Consider the following 18,127-nt stretch of genomic DNA (forward strand, 5'->3'; position numbering starts at 1 on the left):
CAGAGGAAAAGGAAAAACTATTATATTTACTCATATTTTTCCTTGCCATATTCTTTCTTCCTTCCTGATGTTTGAAGATTCCATCTTTTATCATTTCCTTTCTGTCTGAAGAGCTTCCTTTGGCCATTCTTTCAGGATAGGTCTGCTGATGGCAAATACTCTGGTTCTCCTTTATCTGAAAATGTCTTGATTTTCTCCTCCTTCATTCCTGAAATATATTTTTGCTAGATATAAGATTCTCTGTTGATAGTTCCTCTCCATCAGTTGGTCTACAATGTTCTGTCCTCCATGGTTTTTGATGAGAAATCTGCTGTCATTAGACTTGTTTTTTTGTTACTGGTAAAGTGTCATTTCTCCTTTGCCACTTTCAAGATTTATTTTTTTCTTTGTCTTTAGTTTTCAGAGGTTTTACTATAATGTGTGTTGTTTTTGATTTCTTTGGGTTTAATCCTGTTTAGGGTTTACTCAGCTTCCTCAATTTGTAGTTTTATTCACCAAATTTAAAAAGTTTGCAGTCATTATTTCTTTGAGTTCTCTTTCAGCTCTTGCCTCTGTCTCCTCCCCTTCCAGGACTGATTAATAGATGAAAGGAATGTTAGGTCTTTTATTGTAGTTTCACTGGTCCCTGAGACGCTGTTTTTTAGTTTTGATTTTTTTTGTCCCTAGTCTATTCAGATTGGGTAAATCTTGTTGTTCTGTGTTCCAGTTTACTGATTATTTCTTTTGTCCCCCTCCTCTGCTTTTGATTCCATTCATTAGGTTTTTAGTTTTGGTTCTTGTATTTGCCAGTCATAACAATTTTTATTTGGTCTTTATACCTTCTATTTCTTTCTTTAGACTTTATAATTTTTTTTAGACTTTATAATTTTTTTTTTTTTGAGTCTTGCTCTGTCGCCCAGGCTGGAGTGCAGTGGCATGATCTCCGCTCACTGCAACCTCCGCCTCCCGGGGTTCAAGTGATTCTCCTGCCTCAGCCTCCTGAGTAGCTGGGATTACAGGCGTCCACCACCATGCCTGGCTAATTTTTGTATTTTTACTAGAGATGGAGTTTCACCATGTTGGCCAGGCTGGCCTCTAACTCCTGATCTCGTGATCCGCCCACCTCGGCCTCCCAAAGTGCTGGGATTACAGGCATAAGCCACTGTGCATGGCCTTTTTTTTGTTTTTGTTTTTTAGATGGAGTTTTGCTCTTGTTACCCAGGCTGGAGGGCAATGGTGCGATCTTGGCTCACTGCAACCTCCGCCTCACGAGCTCAAGTGATTCTCCTGCCTCAGCCTCTTGAGTGGCTGGGATTACAGGTGTGCCCCACCATGCCAGGCTAATTTTGTATTTTTAGTGAGACAGGGTTTTTGCCATGTTGGCCAGGCTGGTCTCAAACTCCTGACCTTAGGTGATCTGCCCGCCTTGGCCTCCCAGAGTGCTGGGATGACAGGCGTGGGCCACTGCGCCCGATCTAGACTTTATAATTCTTTGCTAAAACCTTCTATTTCTGTATTTGTTACCAGGATGTTCTCAATTGCTCATTGAAGCATTTTTTAATGATTTTTTAAAAATAATCAGATCATTCCAATATCTCTATTATCTTAGTATTGGCATCTGCTAGTTATCTATTTTTATTCAGTTTGAGATCTTCCTTTTTTTCTCTCTTAGAATGATGAGTGATTTTTTAACTGAAACTTGGACATTTTGTATACTTTGAGACTGGATCTTATGTAAACCTTCAGGTTAACTGGTTTTGTTTGATACTGCTCTAGCAGGGAAGGGTGGTGGAAAGAGAGAGGGGTGCTGTCTCATTACTGCCAGGTCATAGCAGAAGTCCAGATTCCCTGCTCATCCTCCACTGACACCTCAGACGGATTGTACTAATTGTTACCATAGGTGAGTGTGGGATTTCTGGCTCCCCAACCATCTTTCTCTGATAGCTGTCTGGCTAGGAGGGATACAAGGTACTGTTCTACGTGTGTCCTTCCCTGACAACCACCAAGGTGTGGGCGGGGCTGACTTTGGTTACTAGTAGATGTGGTGCTGCAAGTCCCGACTATGCACTAGGCCTCCTCTGACATCATCACAGTGAGGAGGAATAAGGTCACCTTGTCACTGATGGATGGGCTTAGAAGTCTAAGCTCCTCACTTGGTCTTCACTGACAATATCAGAATGCCTTGTTACCTCCTGGTAGAGATGGAAATCTCAATCCCATCTTGGCCTTTTCTGAAACCACCTAGTGAGGTGGTTGGGGCATCTCATTACAGCCTAATAAGGGTAGAAGTCTAGGATCACCATCTCAGCCTCTACTGGTGGGGATGGGGGTAGGGCCATAATTTTTTATCTGGTGTTGGGCTGCACTTGAGTAGTTAGTTCTAAAAGTTTTATGTCTTGCTAGACTGCCCCTTTCCTGGTCCTTTGGCTAGAGAGAGCAGTTCTGGGGGTTTCTTTCATCTGCATTTGTTGCCAGCTTCTGTACCGAGTTGTGGATATATGAAATAAAACCCAGGGAACTCACTGGTCTGTCTTTCTTTGGATCTTGAGGTTCCTATCCAGTCCTCCTCCTTTTTGCCTTTCAAAGTCTTCTTATGTTTGTTTTATATATATTTTACATGTAGTGTTCTGATTTTCTAGATTTACTTAGTGAGAGAGATGGGGAAAAGTACATCTACTCCATCTTCCTGGAAGCAGAAAGTGTGTTTCAGATACTTGGTAGCGGAAGTTACCTCTAAACAGTAGTTGAATTGGATGTACGTGGCTATTATCGTGTTTGTGTGGTTTTTTGTTTGTTTTGAGGACTAAATGCCTGTAGGCATATTTTATTGGCAGAGATAAAGAATTCAAAACAAAAACCTAGAATCAACTCCTGTAGATATTTATAAATCTCAAACTGAGACATTTTCTTGACAACTCAGGGACCTACTTAACAACACTAGTTTTAATGTGTCAAACTTTCTATGATTTCTTTTATATTACTATTCAAACAATGCTCTTTTTTTGACTCTTTGAACTAGTTACAGAGTGGCTGACAATTTGTGGAAGTAGTTTTCAGGTTTTGGGTAGTATTATAGGCCTTGTTAAGATCTAATGGTCATGTGTTCCTTTTGAGGGACTATAAGTATTTCTATGGGGATTTAATAGTCAAAAATTTACTTTGTAATATAATAGAAGCACATCATCTATAGCACAGTAACTTGTTATAAAATATGAGAAAAATCAAGGCCTTTATTTGATATAGGTTGTGTAATATTTTTAAATTGCCTCAGCAGAAGTATTCTGTAGTAAAATGTTATTGTAGATGTTTAAAAGAAAGTTTTCTTTGACTGTATAATATGCGGATTGTTCAAGGTCTAAAGTAGTGTTGGGATTGGATTTCTTTCATTGTAGGGTGATGAATTAGAAGACAATGAAAAGAATTTCTACGAATCTGATGATGATCAGAAGGAAAAGACTGACAAAAGGAAGAAGCCATATACTATGGATCCAGACCATAGACTCTTAATTAGAAATACAAAGCCTTTGCTTCAGAGCAGGAATGCTGCGGTATGTTAAAATCCTTATAAGAAATAATTCACTGGTTTTTAAAAAACAGCAATTAAAAATATTTAGTAAGTGAGTCTGTGTGTGCTAATGGAGCATTTGTTTGTTTACACACCAAATGACATGTAATGGATAGTTGGAAGTACAGTGTGGAATGTAAGCTATAGATTTAGAGACCTAATGTCTGGGAAGTAATACCTAAATATATTTCAGCCTTCCATGTTTCCAGGTATGCAGAGTTAGGTTTTGATGAGAATACCTGGTTTGGCCTATTGGACTTCGTTTACTTTTTAGTGGTTTTGTTAATTGGCTTTCCTTAAGATAAGTTATTTCTAAGTTGTTTCTCAATTGGTTGGATTATATTAGCTCTTATATAAGGAGTATGTATATTTATCAGTTATACCATTGTGATTGAGGGTACTTGATCTGCTATCAGTCCATACTGTTTGTATCTGTCTGATAGAATTTTTAAGAGACTATAACAAAGGTAATGCCTCACATATTATAAATGTAAATTGATAGTAATAGTAATTAAAAATCATCTTTGTTTGGGTCATAGGTTTTTTTGTTTGTTCGACACCTTTTTATTTTATATAACCATTTATATTTTAGAAGAATACATGTGTACAATACAAAATTAGAAAATACAGACTATCGCAAGGACGAAAAACCAAACACCGTATGTTCTCACTCATAGGTGGGAATTGAACAATGAGAACTCATGGACACAGGAAGGGGAACATCACACACTGGGGACTGTTGTAGGGTGGGGGGAGGGGGGAGGGACAGCATTGGGAGATATACCTAATGCTAAATGACGAGTTGATGGGTGCAGCACACCAACATGGCATGTGTATACATATGTAACAAGCCTGCATGTTGTGCACATGTACCCTAAAACTTAAAGTATAATAATAATAAAATTAAAAAAAAAAAGAAAATACAGACTAGCAAAACTAAAAAGAAAATTAAAACATCACATTCTCAACACTCAGAAACCACTTATGTCTTAGTGTATTTTCTTCCAGATCTTTTTGATCTGCATAAGTATACATATATTCATGGTTATACATACATATATGTATATGTGTATATATATATATATATATGTATATTTTAACCAAGATAAAAATCATACTGTACATAACATTTTCTAACCTTTTTTTCTCTAGTCAGTCCTCTCCACTTTTTATTTTAATAAAATTTCATTTCATTTAATACCAATTGATCTTAAATTATTCTTTTTGGATGATTTATCCAAACCATTATCTAATGCATTGCATCTTTTAAAGCCTCTCAAGTTTTGCAGAATGTCCTTCTGGGTTTGTCTGATTGCTGCTGCTTCTTTTTGTTTTGTTTATTTATTTATTTTTTTGCTATACCTACTGGAATGGGATGGTTGCATCTTTTATAGTGTCATTTAATTCTTTTATATTCTGTGTTTCCTGTTAACTGGCAGTTATATCTAAAGGCTTGACAGATTTAAGTTAAACATGTTCTTAAAGATTTTAATTGAGAAAATATTCTTAATAAATTGTTCTTTTCACTTAGTAAAAACTTCAAATATGTGGAATTTGCATTATTTTTTCTGATTTTTGAGAATTTAGAGCTTACAGCTTTGTATATCCTAGTTATCAGCAACAATTTTTGTCTAATACCTTTTAGTTTCCAAACCATTATTCCGTAATCATGCCCGGTCATAACAAAAATATTATTTCATGGATGTTGTAAAATATGCTTATATTTTAATATCTTCAGCTTAACCAGATGCTAGTTAGGTAGCTGTAATTTGCCATCTTAAACTCTATTTTATGAGTGACTCACTGTTCATTTAACTAGATCTTAGAAATTGATTTTATAGTTCAAATACTTACAGATCAAAAACGTTCTCAAATAGTGAAACAAATAGTGGCAGTTTGTACTTTTGGTCCCAGTTTGTTTGGGTTCCCTGCTTACTTGATGCTGTACCATGTAGAGGTGGTTTACTTTGTGTGTCAGTATATTTTGGTACCTTGTTTTGGGATGCTGCTAAATATGAGTAAAGGCTAACGTTTGAAGAACTGTGGATAGTTTTTTTTTAACCTCATACTTAAGTTTATGGAGAGACTTTGAGAATTTCTTTCAGGAAACATAATACGTCATTGCTATGTAGTTTGTATTGGAGATAGATACTGAAAGCGGAATGTTAGGAGGCTATTCTAACAGTCTAAATAAGGTGACAGTGGCATGAATGGTTAAGAGTAGAAAAGTGTTTATAGGATTCACTTTATTATGAACAGGCATGATGTAACTGTAGAAGGCCTATAAGGTTGTGTATTTTTAGTCTTTTTGGATTTTGAAGTTTTGGGAACTTTTTTCATGGCGTTTACAAATTAGCCTATACATTTCAAATTCTGGGTATCAAAGAGACTTTAAACTGTTGGATTTCTAAATACTGAGGAAAAAGAGGCTCATTTAGTCCTTTTTGATTTTGGAGTACCCTAATATATTGGAATAGATGGCATGCCAAGTGGCAGCTAGAATTTTAACGACATTGACATGTATCGGAAGTACAGTTTGCTTTCTTGCCGGTAGGATTGGACTTTTATTTATAAGGGAAAAGGATTTACTAGATAGATTAAAATTAAGATTCAGCTTTCTTTTCTATCATTTACTAATACTTATTAGCCAGGTATATGTGTTAATATTTTTTTAAACGACTGATCTTGGATTAGGTCAATCATTAATTGAGATTCTTTTATTTTGTAAGATTTAAAATTCAGGAGAATTTATTTTGTAACTAACTTATATTTGCAGTTCACAAGTGAAGAAAAGAGATATTCTTGCATTTTTTAAATTCTCAACTAATCTCTTAAAGCTATAAATCAAACTTGTAAGAAAGTACAAGAAATGACAGTAAATTTAGGACCCTGTATACTGTATTTTTTAAAACAGTTCTTTAGTTTCCGAAGAAACTTTTTTTTTTAACCTCAAACATTCTCCTGTGCTGTATACTATTTAGACATATATATTAATAGAACTTTTGCTATATATTTGTTCAAACATTATAGACCAGGCAGAATTAAATTAATATTAGTGTGTCCTTTGAGCCAAAGGCAGCATTGGTAACATCTGTAGCTATGTCTCTGCAGTTGTCATTCTGAATCTGAGTGTAGAGGCACTTAGGGGAAACAGTACTCTTCTGTTTTGAGACAAAGAAATTCGAATCACCCTTTGTTTGTTTTGTTTCGTTGAGACAGAGTCTCACTCTGTTGCCCAGGCTGGAGTGCAGTGGCATGATCTCGGCTCACTGCAACCTCTACCTCCTGGGTTCAACGATTCTTCTGTCTCAGCCTCCCAAGTAACTGAGATTACAGGCGTGCACCACCACACTTAACCTAATTTTTGTATTTTTAGTAGAGATGGGGTTTTACCATGTTGGCCAGGATGGTCCCATACCTGACTGCAAGTGATCCACCTGCCTTGGCCTCCCAAAGGGGTGGGAGTACAGGTGTGAGCCACTGTGCCCAGTCTTTGAATCACCCTTATAATGGCTTTGAACCAGAAGCCATTTTTAAGGTTCTGTGTTTTTAAAAACAAGATTATTTTAAATGCTACTGCTGTAGATGTACTTGTTTTAATGGAGTTTCTTTCATTGTAACTTAAATGTGCTGAGTTTTCTTTATTTCAGCCTACTAGTTACTGTTATCCTGGCTTCATTTAGAAAGGCATGCTTACAATTCTTAACAAGCCCCAATCTCAGAGCAGCAGCTGAGGAGCATGGAATTTCGAGTGTCTTGAGCTTTGCCACGTACTAGCTGTTACACCTTGAGCAGTTCATTCAGTGTCTCTTTTTTTTTTTTCTGAGGATGTATTCATTTCATAGCACTGCCATACATATTGCCACAAACTGAGTGGATTAAAACAACAGAAATGTATTCTGTCACATTTCAGGAAGCCAGAAGTCTGAAATCAAGGTGTAATCAGTATTGGTTCCTTCTGTACGCTCTGAGGGAGAAACCATCTCTTTTCTAGCTTCTGGTGATTGCCAGCAATCCATGGCATTGCTTGGCTTATGGATGTATCACACTAATTATCTCCATCTTCACATGGCCTTCACTGTGTCTCTTTTTGTCCTTTTTTTTATCTTATAAGGACACTTTCATTCGTTTTAGGGCTCTTAACCAGCATGATCTCATTTCAATTCTTAAATAATTTCTACAGAGATCCCACTTCCAAATAAGATCAGATTCTGAGGATAGAATTGGGCCCTGGGGGTGGGGGACACTTCTTCAACTCACTACAAAGAGTAACATTCCATTTTACGTCACAGGAATTTGTAGGACTTAGAGGAAATAATGTGTAGGAATGGATTTTGAAGTTGTAGAGTGCTCTAGTATTCATAGTTCCTGTTATTTTTATTCTTTATCTTGTAGGTGGTTATGGCAGTTGCTCAGCTGTATTGGCACATATCACCAAAATCTGAAGCTGGCATAATTTCTAAATCACTAGTGCGTTTACTTCGTAGCAATAGGTAGGTCATGATTTTATATGTTTTTTTTCTTTTGTATTCCTTCAAAAGTAACGTTTGAACAAATGTAATCTTTCAGGCATTTAATATATAACTCTGACTGTATTTTAATCAATCAATCAGTAAGATTTCATACTTAAGGGGATTATTATAAAAGTCTTTATACATTTATCTCAAACTTAATGATAAATACTGAAATTTTTTTAACCTCAAGCCCAAAGATATTGAAAATATTTTGTGGCATAATACTAGGGTGTCACTAGTAGCCTAGTATTAGTGTTTGAAGTTTTTAGGTATGGCAATAATGATGTTTGGGAGTTTTGGTAAGTCTAGAATCACTGAAAAACTATACTGAAGTACTATCAGATTGACTTACTCAATGTATTAATACATGGTTTTATATAGAGCAATGTGTATGCTAAGTAATGTAGTTTATGCCAGAATTGTGCTTCCTATAAAGCTGAAATATTTAATTACTCTGCTTTGCTCCACTCTAAAAAGAGAGCTGTGTTTTTAATAGCTACTCATTTTAAAGATTGCATACTCTTAGTTTCAGATAGACAGACAGAAAGAGCATGCCATCTTCTTTAATTTTACCTCTTTATAATTTAGTGGTTTAGGTTAACAATTCAAAACAATTTATTGAGTTTCCATGAGAATCATGATTTCAGGTTTAATTCAGACATTTGTTCTCTGTGTTTAAGAATACCTTCATTTTAGCTATTTGACATACCTTAGCTATTTTTCAGTAATTAGTTGTTTTAATTTGAAACAATGTTTTTCATTGAGTGCTTGTTTCCACTAACTGGGTTGGAAGGAAAAAACTATGTATTTGTTTTTGCCCTTAACTGGAACTTAGTCCACAATTTTAGCTCTTGACTGGCTTAGTAACAAATGGGATGCCATTTATTCTCCCTATCTTTATAACCAGCTATTATTATTCTCTTTTGCTAGTTCAGTACTTTTTTTTTCCTATGGCTAGTTGAAAGGATATCAGAAAGACCTGGAATTGGTCTTTCACGTGAAGCCTTATACCAGATTCAGTTCATTTATTAGATATTTGGGTCTAAAAATAACATGACTACTTTTTAAATCTGGCCTTTGCCCTGGGAAGAATGAGTTATTTAATGAGTTTATAATAACAGTGTGGTCATATTTACCCCCATTAACCTTAAGAATACCTTCCTTGGATGTGTTCAAAGCAGCTACAATGTTAACTTCATATTTTAGGAGCACTTTATTATAAAATTTGTTTTAACTATTCTTCATGATGAATCACGTCTAATTTATTGGTATTTTGTAGGAAAAGTGCATTAAAAAGGCACATGTCTAAGATTTACTAAAAACTTTTCATTATTACATTTAAGAGTCTCATTCACTTGAAATTATTGCTAATTCTTTTTCATTGTTGTAGTGCTTACTCAAAGATGTTTCATTGGAACATATACCCAGTAAAAATTCTCTTTTGATTTTTAGGGAGGTGCAGTATATTGTCCTACAAAATATAGCAACTATGTCAATTCAAAGAAAGGTATGTATGTTCTGAACATGTAATTTAAGAGACACATGAACACATTAGTACCATAATGTATTTTTGTATTTATTTTTGTAATCTAGGGGATATTCGAACCTTATCTGAAGAGTTTCTATGTTAGGTCAACTGATCCAACTATGATCAAGACACTGAAGGTATGTATGCTTTCATTTTTCAGAGGCTTTTAACACATTTGTTTCGAAGAGATATTTCTATAGCTTTTAGCATCTGTGGGATGCAGTCCTGCTTTTCAAAACATATTGATACAGTTAATGGTTTTTCTTTATACTTTTCAATCTATATTATTATATACTAATTACTGTACTACATTCTGATAATGTAAAGTTAAACCATGCTACCTACAACTTGAATAACTCACAGATTACTGAAGGAGACAGGCATTTAAATAAATAACTTCTGAGATTTGTTCCAAGATGGCCGAATAGGAACAGCTCCAGTCTGCAGCTCCCACCATGATTGACGCAGAAGATGGGTGATTTCTGCATTTCCAACTGAGATGCCTGGTTCATCTCACTGGGACTGGTTGGACAGTGGGTGCAGCCCCAGAGGGTGAGCTAAAGCAGAATGGGGCGTTGCCTCACCCAGGAAGCGCAAGGGGTCAAGTGATTTCCCTTTCCTAGCCAAGGGAAGCCGGGACAGACTGTACCTGGAAAAACGGGACACTCTCACCCAAATACTGCACTGTTCCCAAGGTCTTAGCAACCGGCAGACAAGGAGATTCTCTCCCATGCCTGGCTCAGCAGGTCCCATGCCCATGGAGCCTTGCTCACTGCTAGCACAGCAGCCTGAGATTGAATTGCGAGGCAGCAGCCTGGCTTGGGGAGGGGCGTCTGCCATTGCTGAGGCTTAAGTAGGTAAACAAAGTGGCTGGGAAGCTTGAACTGGGCGGAGCCCACTGCAGCTCAGCAAGGCCTACTGCTTCTATAGACTCCACTCTGTGGGCAGGGCATAGCTAAACAAAAGGCAGCAGACAGCTTCTGTAGACATAAATGTACCTATCTGACAGCTCTGAAGGGAGCAGTGGTTCTCCCAGCTCGGTGTTTGAGCTTTGAGAACAGACAGACTGCCTCCTCAAGTGAGTCCCTGACCCCCGTGTAGCCTAACTGGGAGACACCTCCCAGTAGGGGCCGACAGACACCTCATATAGGCGGGTGCCCCTCTGGGACAAAGCTTCCAGAGGAAGGACCAGACAGCAATATTTTCTGTTCTGCAGTATTTGCTGTGCTGCAGCCTCCGCTGGTGATAACCAGGCAAACAGGGTCTGGAGTGGACATCCAGCAAACTCCAATAGACTTGCAGCTGAGGGACCTGACTGTTAGAAGGAAAACTAACAAACAGAAAGGAATAGCATCAACATCAACTAAAAGGACATCCACACCAAAACCCCATCTGTAGGTCACCAACATCAAAGACCAAAGGTAGATAAAACCACAAAGATGGTGAGAAACCAGAGCAGAAAAGCTGAAAATTCTAAAGACCAGAGAGCCTCTTCTCCTCCAAAGGACTGCAGCTCCTCGCCAGCAACGGAACAACGCTGGATGGAGAATGACTTTGACAAGTTGACAGAAACAGGCTTCAGAAGTTTGGTAATAACAAACTTCTCCAAGCTAAAGGAGCATGTTCAAACCCATCTCAAGCAAGGTAAAAACCTTGAAAAAAGGTTAGACGAATGGCTGACTAGAATAAACAGTGTAGAGAAGAACTTAAATGACCTGTTGGAGCTGAAAACCATGGCACGAGAACTTTGTGACACATGCACAAGCTTCAATAGCCGATTTGATCAAGTGGAAGAAAGGGTGTCCGTGATTGAAGATCAAATTAATGAAATAAAGCGAGAAGACGAGGTTGTAGAAAAAAGACTTAAAAGAAATGAATAAAGCATCTAAGAAATAAGAGACTGTGAGAAAAGACCAAATCTACGTTTGATTGGTGTACCTGAAAGTGACGGGGAGAATGGAACCAAGTTGGAAAACACTCTTCAGGATATCATCCAGGAGAACTTCCTCAACCTACCAAAGTAGGCCAACATTCAAATTCAAGAAATACAGAGAACACCCCAAAGACACTCCTCGAGAAGAGCAACCCCAAGACACATAATTGTCAGATTCACCAAGGTTGAAATGAAGGAGAAAATGTTAAGGGCAGCCAGAGAGAAAGGTTGGGTTACCTACAAAGGGAAGGCCATCAGACTAACAGCAGATCTCTCAGCAGAAAAACCCCACAAGCCAGAAGAGAGTGGAGGCCGATATTCAGCATTCTTAAAGAAACAATTTTCAACCCAGAATTTCATATCCAGCCAAACTAAGCTTCATCAGTGAAGGAGAAATAAAACCCTTTACAGACAAGCAAATGCTGAGAGATTTTACCACCACCAGTCGTGCCTTACAACAGCTCCTGAAGGAAGCACTAAACATGGAAAGGAGCAACTGGTACCAGCCACTGCAAAAACATCCCAAATTGTAAAAAACATTGATGCTATGAAGAAACTGCAGCAACTAATGGGCAAAATAACCAGCAAACATCATAATGACAGGATCAAATTCACACATAACAATATTAACCTTAAATGTAAATGGGCTAAATGCCCCAATTAAAAGACACAGACTGGCAAATCAGTGTGCTGTATTCAGGAGACCCATCTCATGTGCAGATACACACATAGGCTCAAAATAAAGGGATGGAGGAAGATGTACCAAGCAAATGGAAAGCAAAAAAAAGCAGAAGTTGCAATCCTAGTCTCTGATAAAATAGACTTCAAACCAACAAAGATCAGAACGCCATTACATAATGGTAAAGAGATCAATTCAACAAGAAGAGCTAACCTGAACATATATGCACCCAATCCAGGAGCACCCAGATTCATAAAGCAAGCCCTTAGAGACCAACAAAGAGACTTAGACTCCCACACAATAATAATGGGAGACTTTAACACCTCACTGTCAATATTAGACAAATCAACGAGACAGAAGGTTAACAAGGATATCCAGGACTTGAACTCAGCTCTGCACCAAGCAGACCTAATAGACATCTACAGAACTCTCCGTCCTAAATCAACAGAATATACATTCTTCTCAGGACCACATCGCACTTATTCTAAAATTGACCACGTAATTGGAAGTAAAGCACTCCTCAGCAAATGTAAAAGAACAGAAATTATAACAAACTGTCTCTCAGACCACAGTGAAATCAAACTAGAACTCAGGATTAAGAAACTCACTCAAAACTGCTCAACTACGTGGAAACTGAACAACCTGCTCCTGAATGACTACTGGGTACATAACGAAATGAAGGCAGAAATAAAGATGTTCTTTGAAACCAATGAGAACAAAGATACAACGTACCAGAATCTCTGGAACACATTTAAAGCAGTGTGTAGAGGGAAATTTATAGCACTAAATGCTCACAAGAGAAAGCAGTAAAAATCTAAAATTGACACCCTAATACCACAATTAAAAGAACTAGAGAAGCAAGAGCAAATACATTCAAAATCTAGCCGAAGGCAAGAAATAAATAAGAGAGCAGACTGGAAAGAGATAGACACACGAAAAACCCTTCAAAAAATCAATGCATCCAGCAGCTGGTTTTTTGAAAAGATCAACAAAACTGATAGACCGCTAGCAAGACTAATGGAGAAAAGAGAGAAGAATCAAATAGACGCATTAAAAAATGATAAAGGGGATATCACCATCAATCCCACAGAAATATAAACTACCATCAGAGAATACTATAAACACCTCCACGCAAATAAACTAGAAAATCTAGAAGAAATGGATAAATTCCTGGACACATACACCCTCCCAAGACTAAACCAGGAAGAAGTTGAATCTCTGAAGAGACCAATAACAGGCTCTGAAATTGAGATAATAATAGCCTAACAACCAGTAAAGTCCAGAACCAGACGGATTCACTGCCAAATTCTACCAGAGGTACAAAGAGGAGCTGGTACCATTCCTTCTGAAACTATTCCAATCAATAGAAAAAGAGAGAATCCTCCCTAACTCATTTTATGAGGCCAGCATCATCCTGATACTAAAGCCTGGCAGAGACACAACAAAAAAAGAGAATTTCAGATCAATATCCTTGATGAACATTGATGCGAAAATCCTCAATAAAATAATGGCAACAGAATTCAGCAGCACATCAAACAGCTCATCCACCACGATCAAGTTGTATTCTTCCCTGGGATGCAAGGCTGGTTCAACATACGCAAATCAATAAATGTAACCAATCATATAAACAGAACCAATGACAAAAACCACATGATTATCTCAACAGATGCAGAAAAGGCCTTTGACAAAATTCAACAGCCCTTCATCCTAAAAACACTCAATAAACTAGGTATTGATGGAATGTATCTCAAAATAATAAGAGCTATTTATGACAAACCCACCGCCAATATACTGAAAGGGCAAAAACTGGAAGCATTCCCCGGCACAAGACAATGATGCCCTCTCTCACCACTCCTGTTCAACATAGTGTTGGAAGTTCTGGCCAGGACAATCAGGCAAGAGAAAGAAATAAAGGGTATTCAGTTAGGAAAAGAGGAAGTCAAATTGTCCCTGTTTGCAGATGACCTGATTGTATATTTAGAAAACCCCATCGTCTCAGCCCAAAATCTCCTTAAGCTGATAAGCAACTTCTGCAGTCTCAGGATACAAAATCAATGTGCAAAAATCACAAGCATTCCTGTACACCAATAACAGACAGAGAGCCAAATCATGAGTGAACTCCCATTCACAATTGCTACAAAGAGAATAAAATACCTAGGAATCCAACTTACAGGGGATGTGAAGGACCTCTTCAAGGAGAACTACAAACCACTGCTCAATGAAATAAAAGAGGACACAAACAAATGGAAGAACATTTCATGCTCATGGATAGGAAGAATTAGTACAGTGATAATGGCCATACTCCCCAAGGTAATTTGCAGATTCAATGCCCTCCCCATCAAGCTACCAATGACTTCCTTCACAGAATTGGAAAAAACTACTTTAAAGTTGATATGGAACCAAAAAAGAGCTCACATTGCTAAGACAATGGTAAACCAAAAGAACAAAGCTGGAGGCATCCCGCTACCTGAATTCTAACTGTACTACGAGGCTACAGTAACCAAAACAGCATGGTACTGGTACCAAAACAGATATATAGACCAATGGAACAAAACAGAAGCCTCAGAAATAACACCGCATATCTACAACCATCTGATCTTTGACAAACCTGACAAAAACAAGCAATAGGGAAAGGATTCTGTGTTTAATAAATGGTGCTGCGAAAACTGGCTAGCCATATATAAAAAGCTGAAACTGGATCCCTTCCTTACACTTTATACAAAAAAATTAATTCAAGATGGATTAAAGATTTAAATGTTAGAGCTAAAACCATAAAAACCCTAGAAGAAAATCTAGGCAATACCTTTGAGAACATAGGCATGGGCAAGGACTTCATGACTAAAACACCAAAAGCAATGGTAACAAAAAGCCAAAATAGACAAATGGGATCTAATTAAACTAAAGAGCTTCTGCATGGCAAAAGAAACTTCCTTCAGAGTGAACAGGCCACCTACAGAATGGGAGAAAAATTTTGCAATCTAGCCGTCTGACAAAGGGCTAATATCTAGAAAAAACAAGAAAAAAACAACCCCATCAGAAAGTGGGCAAAGGATATGAACAGACACTTCTCAAAAGAAGACATCTATGCAGTCAACAGACACATGAAAAAAATGCTTATCCTCATTGGTCATCAGAGATGCAAATCAAAACCACAGTGAAATACCATCTCACGCCAGTTAGTATGGTGATCATTAAAAAGACAGGAAACAACAGATGCTGGAGAGGATGTGGAGAAATAGGTACACTCTTACACTGTTGGTGGGAGTGTAAACTAGTTCAACCATTGTGAAAGACAGTGTGGCGATTGCTCAAGGATCTAGAACTAGAAATATCATTTGACCCAGTGATCCCATTACTGAGTATATACCCAAAGGATTATAAATCATACTACGATAAAGACACATGCACACGTATGTTTGTTGCACCACTATTCACAATAGCAAAGACTTAGAACCAACCCAAACGTCCATCAATGATAGATTGAATTAAGAAAATGTGGCACATAAACACCATGGAATACTATGCAGCCATTAGAAAGGATGAGTTCATGTCTTTTGCAGGGACATGGATGAAGCTGGCAACCATCATTCTCAGCAAGCTATCACAAGGACAGAAAACCAAACACTGCATGCTTTCACTCATAGGTGGGAACTGAACAATGAGAACACTTGGACACAGGGCGGGGAACATCACACACTGGGGCCTGTGGGGGTTTGTGGGCTGGGGGAGGGATAACATGAGGAGAAATACCTAAAGTAAATGACGAGTTGTTGGGTGCAGCAAACGAACATGGCACATGTATACCTACGTATCAAACGTGCACGTTGTGCACATGTACCCTAGAACTTAATGTATAATAATATACATACATAAATAAATAAATAAATAAATAACTTCAGGGCTTGGCACAGTGGCTCATGCTTGTATTGCTAGAACTTTGGGAGGCTAAGGTGGGAGGATGGCTTGAGGCCAAGAGTTCGACACCAGCTTGGGCAACATAGTGAGACTCTGTCTCTACAAAAAAATCAAAATTAGCCAGGCGTGGTGGCGCATGTCTGTAATCTTAGCTACTTAGGAGGCTGAGGTGGGCAGATCACTTGATCCCAGAAAGTTGAGGCTGCAGTGAGCCATTGATCATGCCACTGCACTCCAGCCTGGGTGACAGAGTGAGACCCTGTCTCTAACTAACTTATTTTAGTACTGTGTGTTTTAAGTGATACAGATATTTGAATTGAGTGTTGTGAAGAACAGAAAGGTGGAGCTAATTCTATGAGAGGTTTAGAAAAGATGATGTTTGGGTGGATCTTAAAATAATAATATTGTGAATTTTTTTCTTGGTTGGCAGGTTGATTGGGAGGTTGAAGGGTTAGAGTAGGTGAAAAACATAATTCATGCTAACACAAGGGATTATGAAACAGCATTGTTTTCAGGAAGTAATAAGTATGGTATAGAGTGCGGTTAGGAATATAAAACTATAGTGATTAAAATAGTGTGATATTTAGACAGAAAAGTAAGTGGAAAGAGTAGAAAGCCTAGAAACATGCCCATACATGCAAAAATGTACCATATAGTAGAGGAGATATTACAAACCAATGAGGAAAGGATGGACTATGGACTATTCAAGACTGTTCAATATTAGAATGATGTATTATTCATATGAAAACTGAGTTTAATAATAAAATCTAAATTATACCCAAATTCAAGGATATTTACCAAAAAAAAACTTGGTTTATAATTAGCGAAAGTGTCAAGGTCATATAAGTTAAAAGAAAGACTAAGAAACTGTTTCAGACTAAAGGAGACAACTTAATACAGTATGTGATATTGAACAGGATCCTTTTATTATACGTCATTGAGATAGTTATTGAAACTTAAATGCATAGTGACAATTGCATGAAAGTAATGCATCAGTTTAATGACCTGATTTTCTTGGTTGTATTGTAGTCTGTGGAACTTGTTCTTGTTTATAGGAAATATATGTAGAAGTTTTTGGGGATAATGTAGCATCAGATTGGCATCTGTAGTCTCAAATCATTCAGAAAAATAACAACAACAGTTCTTTGTACTATATACATGTAGCTTTTTCATATGTTTGAGATTGTTTTTTAAAAGTTGTCCAACTGGATGCAGTGGTTCATGCCTATAATCCTAGGACTTTGGGAGGCTGAGGCAGGAGGATTGCTTGAGCCTAGGTGTTTGAGACCAGCCTGAGCAACACAGCGAGACTCCATCCCTACAAAAAAATTAAAAATAAGCTGAGCTTGGTGATATGCACCTGTGGTTTCAGCTGCTTGGGAGGCTGAGGTGGGAGGATTGCTTGAGCCCCCAAGGTTGAGGCTGCAGTGAGCCATGATTGCACCACTGCACTCCACCCTCGGTGACAGAGTAAGACCTTGTCTCAAAAAAAAAAAAAGAAAAAGAAAAAAGTTGTCCAAAAGTTAAAATATAGTTATCAAAATAAAATTAAAAATTAAAAGATAATCTGGGAAAAATATTTCTAATACATGTGTCTGAATAAATGATTTGTACCCAGAATATGTAAAGAACTCCTCCTACAGTTGTTGCCTGCTAATTGGAGCATTTAGATCATTTACTGGTTTTTGTTTGTTTGTTTTTCAGTAGGTTTTTGGGGAACAGGTGGTGTTTGGTTACATGCATAAGTTCTTTAGTGGTGATTTCTGAGATTTTGGTGCACCCGTCACCCAAGCAGTGTACACTGTACCCATGTGTAGTCTTTTATTCCTCACCACTCCCGGCCCTTTCCCCCGAGCCCCCAAAGTCCGGTGTATTATTCTTATGCCTTTGCATCCTCATAGCTTAGCTCCCACTTATGAGTGAGAACATACGATGTTTGGTTTTCCATTCCTTAGTTACTTCACTTAGAATAATAGTCTCCAATTCTGTCTAGTTTCTGTGAATGCCATTATTT

General features: G+C 37.7%; 1 protein-coding gene across 5 annotated transcripts in view; it reads left to right on the top strand.

Moving 5' to 3' along the window:
- Nucleotides 1–18,127, top strand: part of AP3B1 (adaptor related protein complex 3 subunit beta 1) — a 287,892-nt gene that overhangs the window by 111,290 nt on the left and 158,475 nt on the right. For all 5 annotated transcript variants that reach the window (XR_009214137.1, XM_032156995.2, XM_032156997.2 and 2 more), the window contains 4 exons: nt 3,372–3,527; nt 7,940–8,037; nt 9,511–9,565; nt 9,652–9,723. Coding sequence is in view for 4 of the 5 variants with exons in the window: in XM_032156995.2 (XP_032012886.1) it covers nt 3,372–3,527; nt 7,940–8,037; nt 9,511–9,565; nt 9,652–9,723 (381 nt within the window). In the remaining variant the exon portion in view is untranslated. The remainder of the gene's footprint in view (nt 1–3,371; nt 3,528–7,939; nt 8,038–9,510; nt 9,566–9,651; nt 9,724–18,127) is intronic.

The sequence above is a fragment of the Hylobates moloch genome, unplaced genomic scaffold, assembly GCF_009828535.3.
Source record: "Hylobates moloch isolate HMO894 unplaced genomic scaffold, HMol_V3 SCAFFOLD_6, whole genome shotgun sequence".
NCBI classification, from domain to species: Eukaryota; Metazoa; Chordata; class Mammalia; order Primates; family Hylobatidae; genus Hylobates; species Hylobates moloch.